This window comes from Trachurus trachurus (assembly GCF_905171665.1).
Source record: "Trachurus trachurus genome assembly, chromosome: 6".
In the NCBI taxonomy this organism is placed as follows: Eukaryota; Metazoa; Chordata; class Actinopteri; order Carangiformes; family Carangidae; genus Trachurus; species Trachurus trachurus.
This window is the reverse complement of record NC_139897.1, coordinates 17,492,206-17,504,721: the sequence shown is the minus strand read 5'-3', so window position 1 is coordinate 17,504,721 and position 12,516 is coordinate 17,492,206. Positions and strand designations below refer to the sequence as shown.

Sequence of the window (12,516 nt, the reverse complement as noted above, 5' to 3'; positions counted from 1 at the left end):
TTGTTTTTCATGAGCAGTCAGTAATACTGTAATTCTGCACTCTTTTGTCATTTGCATCCATAACCTGTTGCCTTACAGTGTGCATTATTTCCCCTGACCTTAAAACGACTGTGAGATCAAAGATGTTCAGAATTGGAGTTAAATAAGAAGAAGCCTGCAGAGTTTAGTTTTGAGATTTATTTTACAAGTCATCAGCAATAATTTAGAATAGCATATGTGTAAAGCATTAACGAAATGTGCAACAGTTGCTCAGTTAAATCTTTAAAAAAATCCATAGACTTCTACAACATTGACATAGACATGTATACTTCATGGTATATTCACAAAAACTATTTACAGACGCACATGCCACTTTATATAACAGTTGATAACAGATTTTGAGGCAAAACCAGCTGAAGAAAACTACAAAAGCAAATGTCATGTATGCAAAATACCATGAAAATCATCTGTTTATTTAGTCACGTGTGAAACTTAAAAAAAACTGAACAACACCACACTTGCTGGAATAATCTCTTAGAAAACAGGCCAAGATAAAGTTAAAGTTGCTAAAACAGCAATGATCGTAACTGATCAGCTTCTTTCCCACCTTGGTCAAATATTGGAAAAGCAAGGTTTTACATAATGATAAGCATATAACACAGATTCAGGGATAGGCTTGCGTGTAATGGGGTGTAGAGGTTTTCACATTTGATTACGATTTGAATCATTTTGCCTTGACAGAGCAAGAAATGAGCAGGTTTTTAAAAATGACTTGATCACCACTTTACTGCATGAATCATCACGAAGCATCGGGTATCTCTGCTCCCTCTTTTGAATTGATATTACTTTTTTTCTGTATTTTAAGACAAACTCAATACATTATAAAAGGTTCAAAGAGAACTACAGTGATTGACTTGATAAAAATGATAAGGTGACTGCTGGGTCAGACGGGGTGGGGTGGGGTGGGGGGGTCAAAGCAGAAAAAAGTGCACTTTACGTCTCGGAGAGTAAAGATCATCCTACGTACAAACTTTTAACAGCTGGGAAAATACAGGTACATTCAATATCAAAGATCTATAAGGTGCTATCCTACAATGTTTTCTGGAGGTACAGAAGGTCACTGCATCTCTGTGCAGAAATGCCTCATTCAGGGGATGTACAATATGCTGGTCGAGCAGCCCCTTGTGAATGAAAGGTTTTCTTCCTCATGATTGTTTTTTTCTCTTCACATATAGCCTTTATCTTTGTTTTATTTTATTTTATTTCCTCACAACATACAAACAAGTAAAGGAAACCAGAGCAAACTCAGAGATTTGTAAAGATGAGATGAAGGAAATCCGGCACAACACCTCTCCATCATTGTTGTCAGTGTGTGATTGTTGATTGGTGTGTGTGTGTCTGTGTGTCTGTATGTGATGTGTGTATGTGTTGTTTGTACCACTAATCTCTTCTCAGGAGGGACAATAATGAGCCAACCCCGTGCAAAGTTGGGGATGAGGTACTGTAGGCGTTACACTTCCAGGAGCACTTCTTTTATAGGCCCATTTAGTGCACATTTACATGTTAATGATTCAGACTGCCCTCCAGGTAATCATATTTACAGTCAGAGTGAGCCAAGCTCTTAATAACCTTGGCAGAGGTCAGTTGCAACTTCATACATCCAAGAGACTCACTGATTGGGATATTGCCCACTGATAGTACTCAAAGTTTTGGCACCAATGCTGCCATTTCAAAATATTTTTATCAAAGAGGATAAAAAACTAACTCCAGCACAACTCAGCCGTGTACTAGTGTCAATCATTGTCGATAATCATTCAGATTGATTAATCTAGTATAAGTGCAAAAGGCACACGCCGTCACAACTGTCCCCTGTTTCGCAAAGATCTTGTACACGAGAGACTTGAAACCTCGCTTTTGAAATCTTGCCTAATTATTTTTTTAATAAAAAAATTAAAATACATCAAATTCTCACCGGAAAGCACATACAGGTAACACAGACACATTAGCTGGTCTGACAAGCCGAGAACTGGTCAGGTGGGCTGCTGCAGCTGCTGTTCTCCTGGGACGTGTCGGCTACGTCACCCTCCCCGTCGTCACTCGCGAGACTTTCCTCGCGCTCCACAGGTGAGCCTTCCTCAGCCTCCTGTGACCCCTCGCTGTCTGGGGAGTGGGAGTCATTCGGCGGAGAGGAGGCTCCAAAGTGCGCAGACAAGCCGGGGAAGGCGGCAGCAGCAGCCGCGGCCGCCGCTGCCGACGCATGTGCGGGGTAAAGCCAGGGGAACGGAGACGCCAGAGCGGCCGCCGCTGGGTACATGTACTTGTCAATGTTGCTTTTATCGAACAAAGGCATATAAGACGCCGCGGCCGAGGGGTTGATGAAGTAGAAAGGCATGCAAATTGGTGTCTGCTGTCCCACACCGCTTATTCCCATCAGAGAGTTCATTAACGCCAGATCAGGCCTGGTGGGGTCCGCGCCCCCTAACCCGTTCCCAGGCCAGTTCATCTTTGGTTTCTTGGCAGCGCGTTCATCTCCAAACTCTTGCTTGATCTTCACCGCTTTGGGTCCCTGCGCCTTGCGCTCACATTCTTTATCTTTGCCGTCGCTCTTTTCAGCCTCGCCCCCGTATCCACTGTCCGTGTCTGTGTCGTTCTCGTTAAGCTCCCCGCCTTGGGTCCTCTGGATGACCGGTACACAGTTGGCTTGGCTGTCAGCTTTCTGCCCATCCTGTGCGTCCGCGGCGGGTAGCTGGTGCTGGAGCAGCGGCGGCGCGCCTGGCTGGAACTGCGCCAGCACCTTGTGAAGGTGGTTGATGAGTTGCGCGCACCTCTGCTCTCGCGTCGTCCAGTTCTCAAACTGACTCAGGTACTGCAGGACCTCTTTGGCACAGGCCTGGAAGCCGGTGTGGAACGCGTCCAGATCTGCATGAATGGAAGATTTCATCGACCGGTCCCCTGCGAGAAATGCAGTTAAAAAAAAGATTAACAGAGCATTACTCTGCAAGTCAATCGCTTCAGCGTATATGAGCAGCACGTTTGCATGTCAGCATATATTAACAAAGTGAACAGATCTGCTTCTATGTAGGAATAACTTTTAATATTCTGGTGCACTCTCAAGATGCGCATCATCCACTGCATAGTACATCCTGCTATTTGCAAACACATTTTCTCTATAGACAGTTCTAAACTTACATGAATCCCCACAGTTTAACAGGCTATTGCAACCCACCAACAAGCGCGTATATGCTTTGTTATCAAAACTTGTCGATTCATCTTACCATTCTGCAAAGCAATAATCTTTTGGTGCTGCTGCTCAGTGACAGCAGTCAATGCGTTTAAATGTTTCAATGTTAACTCCAGGACAACTGCTTTCTCCAAATGCCCGAGCGTCTATGGAGAAAAACAAAAAGGCGCGGTTGGCTATTTACGAGAGACATCTGAGACATGTAAAATCAGAAACGTTAAGCACGTGAAAACTTTTTTCTTTTCTTTTCTTTGTGTCGTGATCTTACCGACAGCTTCAGATGTTCGGGTAACAAATCCTTCAGCTGCCCGATACATTCGTTGATTCTGTCTCTCCTCTTCTTCTCTATCAACCTGTGTGGTAACTTGTATGCGTCCTGCTGGCAAAAAAAAAAAAACACAAACGTTTAATTCAAGCAGTTGAAAGGAAAGTTTCAGTAGCTTATAAGAAAAAACACACGAATTTCGTCTCTAAGTAAAAATGTTGGTTAATTAAGAAATAAACTAGACATTAATATTCCGCGCTCACCTTCCCACCATCCTCTCGTTTTATCCCTCTTTTGGATTTGCACATGTAGAGAGAGGGGTAATCCACCCTACAGTAAAGAGGAAAGTGTCCGATTATTCACCGGACTGTCAGAGCAGATTATCAGAGATAGTTTGACAGAGTTTTGCCAAAAGCGACACTCACCCCAAGAAATCTGCGTGCTCCATGAATTGTCTTTCCTGTAAATGCGGTATTCTTTCATCCATCACTTCTCCGCTGCTGGTTATCCGCTCCTGAGCTTCTTTGGGGAATGTTTGTTATCCTACGATCCACACGGACGTGCTGATGAGGCGGGAGATGATGCACGGTGCGTGTCCTCCAGTGGAGCTGCGCTTCAGACTGATGTCTATAGTTCCCCGAGCAGCCACTTTGCAAAAAAAAAAAAAAAAAAAAAAAAAGCCTGTCTGTGCTTGTGGTTAGAGCGCACGCGCGCCTCCGGTGGGGAACAGCTTCCGACTCACGTGTAGCCTGCACCAGCACAAAGTCCGGTAATTAGACCTGTTCCTACAGCGATGTAGACCAAACGACGCTGACCTGGTTGCTGAAACGTGATTCATACGCAGAATGTAGCAGAGTAAGAGGCGTGAGGAGGGACAGACTAATAATCCGCGGAAGCGTGAGTTCACCACGGCTGCGTTTCTGCCTCTGACTCGGTCTCCCAAAAACTTCCCAGCTGGAGCTCGTGTTGCTGTAACAAGTGCGGCTGGATGAGTGACCGAACAGACACAGTTATAGGCTATCACTAACCCAGAAAATGTAACATTACTTAGAAAAAACAGACTCCCAAATCAAAAAAACATGTATGCAAATCTTAAGTGAACCCACACGGATCGCAAACATGAACCGACCTCTTTCTAACACCCAAGGCGTGTGTGTGTGTGTGTGCACGCGCACGTGTCTGTCAGTTTGTGTTGTTGTTGCCCGGAGCAGGGCAGGATAACCTACTCATACATCTCCAGTCGTTCAAAGCTGCGTTGTCAGTAACCATGGCACCGGCCCAGCTGTGTGCTCAAACACGTGCATCTCTGTTCTTTATTAATCTCAACATGGGCGCTGCTCTCCCACCTTCATCTCAGTGCCTTAGTCTAATAATAAAATAATGATGATGATGATGATGATGATGATGATGATGATGATAATGTGACAATACAAATTGGAGTTTTGTGACTTTGTATTTAGATTTGTTTGATCTGCTTAAACAATGAATATCTCAGAAATGATCAGATTTTCTTTTCCATACTTAAGTGCCAATCAATTTATCATGTGTTTACTATATTCATTAATTATTAATGTATAAGCACTGTCTGGACCTTTTGCATCAAAACATGTCTTACTGCAAACTAGAGAGATGTCTCCAGGAACTTAATCTGATATTAAGCGACACCTGTTACCCTCATCTGAACATTAAAGTGTTCAAAAACATCCAATCTGAGCCTCTGTAATGCCCTCACATGCTTTATGATCACATTACTTCTTCCTGTATGTCATGTGACTGTTTCTGGCTGGCAGCATATGGCTCTCTTGTGTAACAGTGCTGACAGAGAATGATCCAATCACTCCTGATCTCAAATGAAGTGTGACCTCCTCTGCGCTGGCTTTTCATTAACTCATACCTGCTGATTTACCCCTGCACTTTCCCTTTCTTGTCTTTAAAGTGACTACAAGTGAAAACTTCTGGTTGTCGTATGTTGGAATCCCCCCTTTGTACCTTCCTGCCCCCCCTCCCTCCCTTCTCGTCTCTTCCTTTCCTACACAGTATGCTGCCTGCTCTATATGTGGCACTGGAGCGGCCCGAGGAATCCAGTCCAAATGTTTTCCATATTAGTTCAGAGCCTTGTCTGTTTCCAAATAGCAACCAGGCTGGATTTATGGTTAGAGGAGGCCTCAACAGGGAGGGGAAGGGAAGGGAAGAGAAGAGGGGAGAGAGGCAACAGGCAGCAGGCAGACTGATCCGCCCCAAACATTGCAACAGAAAAAGTTTAGAGGACAGAGAGCGGGAAAAAGAGTGTGAAAACAAGAGGAGAAATGGGGCAGGGGCAGAAAGCTTCCTCAGACAAGAAGGAGGGCAAGAAGAGGAGAGATGAAAGCCCGGCGCCAGAAGACAACAATAAGTGCAGAGGCTGTCGCTTTCCTCTGCTCGTCGCTCTGCTCCAGCTGCTGTTGGGGGTGGCTGTCATAACCGTGGCCTTCCTCATGGCGGCCATCAGCCCCTCGCTCCTGACCAGGGAGACGCCACACTGGGCTGGGATCATTGTAAGCTCCATCCTTACGCTCTAACAACCTCTACATTCGCATGTTTGCATGGAACCTGATACTCCTGCATCACTTTTAGCTGTGTCCCTTGACGTGTCGTCCATCCTCACACTGCATGTAAACACTGGCCCTTAGCAACCTGTGTCAGCCAAACAGCCAGTGCAGGCATGGGAAATCATTGCTATTGTCATGTTCTGATAAAACTCCATCTGTTACATTCATCTGACTGCATACTCCTCAATCTCCAATCTGTCTCAGTCACAGGAGCCCACCTGCAGCCTTCTGTTGTTTTTGTTGCATGTCCAACAAATCCTTAACATCTGGGCAGAGGGAACAAGTCAGCCAATCACAGCATGCCATGCTCTGGCTTTGACCTTTGAACACCCAAGTAATACCTAAACCCCTTGTTGTTATTTGCCAATATGCTGTGTATACTCACACACCCCATCCTCCATCTGCCTCATTAGCACACACACATAAACACAACTCACATCTCACCTACATCATCAAGTAGCTTCAAAACTGACATTAACATTGTAGTTGAATATCTAGAAAAGGCAACATTTGTGTTTTCATAATGAAATTAAGATTGTTAAAAGCCTTAAATCTTTATTTACATGCATTTTCCCACTTAATAGGTGTGACACAGTGTTTGATGGTCGCAGTTTAAGATGATACCTTTTTAGGATCGTCAATGTGTCACTCGAAATGTTAGAGCTGGAATCAGTTCAAGATGGTTCAAATTCATCTGTAAAATGACATTGGTTAAACTAACAGCTGAAGAGCAAGCACTGAAAGGAGTTCATCTGTAAAAGATGATGTAAGCTGACATATCTGTCCATGTCTAAGCCATGAAAGCAACTGAAACGTCTGATGCGTAAGCCCTGAAAGCAGCTGAAGTGTAAAGAGTTTAGGTTTCCTTTGAAGAGTAGGAGAGGCAACTTAGGCGAGTTTAAATAAACTTGAAAGCACCACAGAGAGTGGGTGAGTGTTTACAGATCAGATGTAACAGACTAAAAGCAACTCAAGGGTCAGTTAAAGTGTTGATAAAGTTTAAGGTAAAGTTCATGAGAGCGTTAAACAGTTGTTTGCAGTTTCTTTTGATTTCAAGTGAACAATGATGAAGTGTCTGCTGATAGTGTTGAGTGAGAGAGAAAACAACACGGTGTTCCCGTTCTGTCCTATCTTAGCCTATCACAGATGCCATCTGCCCTCGAAAACATCCCTGGACACCAACATCCCGAGTTAGATGCTCACGAGATTCAGCCAAGTGAAAAACACTGAGGTCATCAAGAACTTTCCCGACAACCCTGAGCGCTTAAGAACCTGGGAAAAACATTTAAATAAGATGCTGAACGTTAGTCACAAGACTCCAATTGCGCCGAAGAGATAGAGTGTGAGTGTGTCTGTGAGCGAGAGAGAGAGGGAGAGAGAGAGTAATGTAATCAGATGACAGCTTACTGCTGAATCATGCAATATTAACTGACACCCCTGGAAACCTGGCCACAATAGATTTTCTAGAACAAGATCCTTGTTTCTACATTGTGTCCGAGAGCAAACATGCAAACTGCATATCACATAATACAGCAATAAGGTGCAGTATATTAATATTATATCTTGGGTGCATCAAGTCAGAAATGAATGGGTTGATGAGATTATTTGGGGCATTCAAAGGCTGTAAAAAGAGCATCATGCTGAGAAACGTCAGGATATGAGTTTATATCACCAAATTATACAAAATGTTTTCTGGTGTGTTGTTGCAGCTGTGTTTAGTTTCCATCCTGGGCCTCATCCTGTACTGTGTCACCTACGTCCCTGATGAGAGGTCATCTATGCAGTTTTTTATCAAGGTGAGCCTACACACATCCTTACACGCTTTCTGCAAAAATGAAAGGGAAGTATGAGATCATATGGCAGGTGTGGAGTCAAATGCGTCTCCTTGTTAATGCATAGCAGGACTTTTTGAAACACGATCTGATGTATCGGTATATTATTCTGCAGACAGAAACGACCTTTGCAGAGAATGTTTAACTCCCCAAATAATATAATTGTTACTCAGTTGTTCTTGAGGAACTGTAACTGTCAGTGGCATAGAGAGGAAGGCATTTAACTGCATTCCTGTTTAAAAGATCTCTGCAGGGATTCCTATGAGTGGATGAGTGCATTCATTAATGTGACTGCATCGTACAGCTTAATTAGCCATACAATATATGCAGTTGGAATTTCAAGGCAATTAAAATCAGTCCACCATTGTCTGCTGCTGAGAAGCAGGTCCACTGAAGCAGCATCCTCTTTTCCCCCCCTCTTCTCTTATATGCATACCAGGATCAAATATGTACATATAGTGTCTGAGAGCACTACAATAGCATTTTGCATAAAGAAATTCAACTTAATTTGCAAATGATGTCTGCATGAAGGAATAATAATATATATATATATTAAAAAGAAGCCTGCACACAATGATTACTGGGATCATTTTAGTATACAGAAACTCTTTGAAAAATATGAAATGCTTATAAAGATGGTGAATAGACCTTCCTTGCTGGAATATACAGTAAAAGTGTTGTTCAATGAAATCTTGCACTGTATTTAAGCTCTGTAAGTTCAAATTTCACTAATTTCACTATCTTATATCACAACCCTCGAAACAACTGTTGTTTCTTTAGTTTATCAATGTTGTATCTGTGTGATAGTTATGGGCAGTTCATGTGTTCATTTAAATTCCCTTTGGTGGTGTGATTTCAGAAGGGGAGTGACCAGGGGATGGCACCACACAGACTGTAAACAAACGTGACTTTTGGGGCCTTTCAGCTTCTTCCTGCTTTGGTTTTTCCGCTCATTTCCATTTAGTAAAGGACATAATGCTCATCGAAGTACTTGTTGATGAACATACATCTCCCTGTAACCAATTATACTCCAGATTTCACAGCTGTTCCCAAATTAACATAAATGCCATTTCACATCAAGCACCGCTCATCACTTGCATAATTCCATAAGCAGCATACAACAGAGAGAGCAAAATACACCAGTGGATGAGGGCTCCTGTTATATAAGTGATGGATTAAGATGAAGGTTTAGTGTTATTGAGATTGTGCAATTGCATAAACAACACAAAGCTTCTGTCACATTTTACATCTGTATTTTTAGACGCTCTTGGTTGTCAAACATACTCACACAGGATGTGCGCTCAAGGTGGGAAGCAGCTGCAGCTGCAGGGTAGGTTTAACATGTGCTGTGTCTGCTCTGTGTTAAAAGCTGGGCTCCTACCATGAGGGTGAGACCTTACCCTGTGGTATTGTGGGTAATCTCTTTGAATTGAACTTGCCATAGGCCTTGAGCCAGCATGTCTGTTTCTAAGACACAGTTTTGGCACTCTGGGTTAATCATGAGACAACAGACTAAAGCAGCAGCCAGATTTGGAGGCTTAAAAAAACCTCAAAGGGTAGAAGATGCTGTTTTTTCCCCCAATCAAAGCTGTCAAGGTAAACCTGGCTGACCTCGCTCTTGTCTTCCGCCCGTCACAGCTCCTGTACTTCATCCTGTGCACAATCGGCCTGGTCATATCGGTGCTTGTTATGGCATTCGCTGGACACCACTACACACAGGCCAGCAGCTTCAACTGTGAGCAGGAGGGAGAGAACTGCGTGTGCACACTGGATGAAGAGGACCCGATAGCCCGCGCCTTCACCTATGAGGGGGTCAGTGACTGTGAGGAGATCACCGGGACTCTCACGCTCTACTTCCTGATCCAGATCTTCTTGAACCTGGCCCAGGCGCTCGTCTGTGCCGTAGGTGCCTTCATCTTGTGGAAGCACAGATACCAAGTCTTTTTTGCCGGTCTTCAGATTGGCGCTCCCTCCACCCAGCGCTGGCAGAAGGTTTAATGTGATGAAGACAGTGTTGATGGGATGACTCTGATCAGTCAAGTCAGGATTGAGGGCAATGCCAAACGTGTGATTATGCTCTGGCAGACAGGGACATTTGCCTGTGTGCCTCAGTGTGTTTTATTTGTTGTCAGTTTATATTTACCTTTCCTGGCACTATAATGTCCTTTTTGCACAAATTTTGTACTCAAAGTAACAATTACTTCCAGATGCTGTTGTAAAAAGATATCTGGTCTACCTTTGAAAATCTAAACCAATTATTTGTGTTGTATAAATTTGAAGCATTTTTTTTCTACTTTCTTGCATTTGCTGTCATGCCATGCAGCATTTTCCATGCAATATTTTTTTTTACACTCAACTCCAACACAACAACATACAATAACGCTAAAACTTCCATCGGTTTATGATTTTCGAACGTAAAATGATTCTGCCTGAGGTTTGTTGTTGGCAAAACTGTGTACACTTTAGTTTAAAGGTCAACTATTGATCAAACACAGCCACAGCTATAACTCAGATATATTTTTTTATTACTTTCATTTTATGTGTGATTTTCAACATTTAGGTGGATTAATTCCATGAATAGTTATAATTGGGTGAAAAGTTTTAGTGTAGTTCTGTATATATTGCATAAAATCCTTGTTGAAAAACAACAGCAAAGTATTCTTTAAACTCTGCTAAAGTTTAGACAGTCCAGTTATACACAGTAAGAACCGATCCCAACAACAACATGTAACATGACCTGGGCAGGCGCTACACCCCGTGTGACTGGATCCAGGCTGAACTGGGCTGTGGCCTGAGAAGGTGGATGCCAGGCCAGTAGCCTGCATGACTCAAACAGCCTGTAGGAGTCAAACAACTGCAGCCACAAAGGGGGAGCAGGGCCGAGGAAAGGGGGACTCAGACAGGCAGCTGCATTGCAGTATGCAAATCATCTCAGTGTGTTTACAGCGTTTCAGTTGTTTTCTTTCAGACGGGACAGAGCAAAAGGGGGTGGGACAACCACAAGATTTTAGTCTTTTGTTTTTAAAATGCACAGTTTTATGCAGAGTTCAGCTTCTTTTGGTTTTTACTCTCATCTCAGGTGCCGAGAACAGTTGCATACAGTCTGTACATGCTGAGCAGGGAATGGCAAACGTGAGGCACTTTCTGTTGCCAATGTCTAGAGCATTACTAGTGTGCAGTGTTACATCTATTTCTTCTATGATGAAAAGGTTTGCTTATTTATATTAATATTGCTTATTTCTCACAGATGCTTAAATGTGGTGTTTGATAAAGGAGCTTTTTATTTGAATGAAACAAAGACGCCAATATGTGCTTTTCAAAACTGTCAAAGTGTTTGTGGTTATAAATACAAATCTTTGTTTCGGTTGTATAAAGTTTCCTTTGTCTTGTTTTGTCACTGCATGAATAGTCAACGCATTAAGAGATGCCACTTATTTTCATAAGTATGAAGTGTAATAATTCATCATTATTATTAGTGAAGACAGCAAACTGTCAGAGCAGAGAGAAGATGAGCATGTTCAAGCCACAAGCATCTGTTAGCTGCACAGAGCACGATCACCCTGAACACAAGGCCAAGCATATCATTAAAATCTATTAGGAAAATACACAATATAACAATATGTGTCATCCATATTAACAACAAATACAAACTAAGGGCAGAATTCAAACTCCTATGGATCCTAATACCTGACGTCAGCAAGAGACAAAGTTATCTCTGTCTGTTGTGATTAACTGGGATCGGTGGCTGTTAATTCAGACTTAGTTAGCTGTGACTGCTCACAGTGATGAACTGATAGGCGTCTTCAGGGATCACTCCCTCATGGAGGAGCATTTGGGAACATTAGCTTTGGGTCAAGTTTTAACAGAAACCTCATCACAAATGTTTGAGTGATGATGGAGCTCTCTTAGATAACAGTTAGCAGCAGACACGCATCAGGATATTAAAATAACTTATGCAGCACTGTGGGAGAGATTTATTAATTCTGTTTAATGAATCATTTCACAGCCTGTGTAAGCTATGCTGTGTATACATACTGCAGCTACGTGTGATCAAGGGCAGGCCCTCGTGCAGTGTTTTTCCCTGTACTTGTTTAGGGTGATGATGTTGATGCGTCATGTGACTACAAAGGCTCAATCTCACAGCCAGACACAGGAAGTCACATGCCAGTCATCACGGGGGCATGTTTATTTATAAAAATGACAGTGAGGAGGGACCTTCCACCCTCCTACTCGCGCGGTAGCAACTTTCTGTTTGGTCATTTGACTTTTTATTACAACATTTAAAAAAGAAATACACACACACACACACACACACACACACACACACACACTGAACATCTGACCACTGATGCTGCTGTGGGTCTGTAGAGGAGACAGCAGAAGATCAATATGTGTATTGACATAAATCACAACAACATTCACTGCAACTTGAAAACAGGAGCAAACTCTCCTGTATTTTAATTAATCATCTATGTTCATTTAACATGTGTTTGTACCTTATACTCTGGTAAATATGCATCTTAGCTTAAATTGATAGTTTATATATAAATGTAAATTCATGTGAGATGTCATTTGGGTGTAAATCTTCCAGAGCATTAAAGTCAAAGTGGC

At 42.7% G+C, this 12,516-nt stretch overlaps 2 protein-coding genes across 3 annotated transcripts; one reads left to right on the top strand and one right to left on the bottom strand.

Moving 5' to 3' along the window:
* Positions 1-217: 217 nt before the first annotated feature.
* bhlhe41 (basic helix-loop-helix family, member e41) lies at positions 218-5,353 on the bottom strand. 2 transcript variants are annotated; one of them, XM_083973625.1, is made up of 5 exons: positions 3,911-5,353; positions 3,749-3,815; positions 3,489-3,599; positions 3,255-3,366; positions 218-2,931 (listed from the first exon to the last, which is right to left on the bottom strand). In XM_083973625.1, exons 1-5 carry the CDS (start codon positions 3,970-3,972, stop codon positions 1,982-1,984), a joined length of 1,302 nt encoding a protein of 433 aa, XP_083829751.1. In that variant the 5' UTR covers positions 3,973-5,353; the 3' UTR covers positions 218-1,981. The 2 variants fall into 2 exon arrangements, with proteins under 2 accessions (XP_083829751.1, XP_083829752.1); XM_083973626.1 differs by having other exon boundaries at positions 3,489-3,596.
* Positions 5,354-5,578: 225 nt separating this feature from the next.
* sspn (sarcospan (Kras oncogene-associated gene)) lies at positions 5,579-10,698 on the top strand. Its single transcript, XM_083973627.1, has 3 exons — positions 5,579-6,019; positions 7,783-7,869; positions 9,544-10,698. Exons 1-3 carry the CDS (start codon positions 5,792-5,794, stop codon positions 9,901-9,903), a joined length of 675 nt encoding a protein of 224 aa, XP_083829753.1. The 5' UTR covers positions 5,579-5,791; the 3' UTR covers positions 9,904-10,698.
* Positions 10,699-12,516: the final 1,818 nt, after the last annotated feature.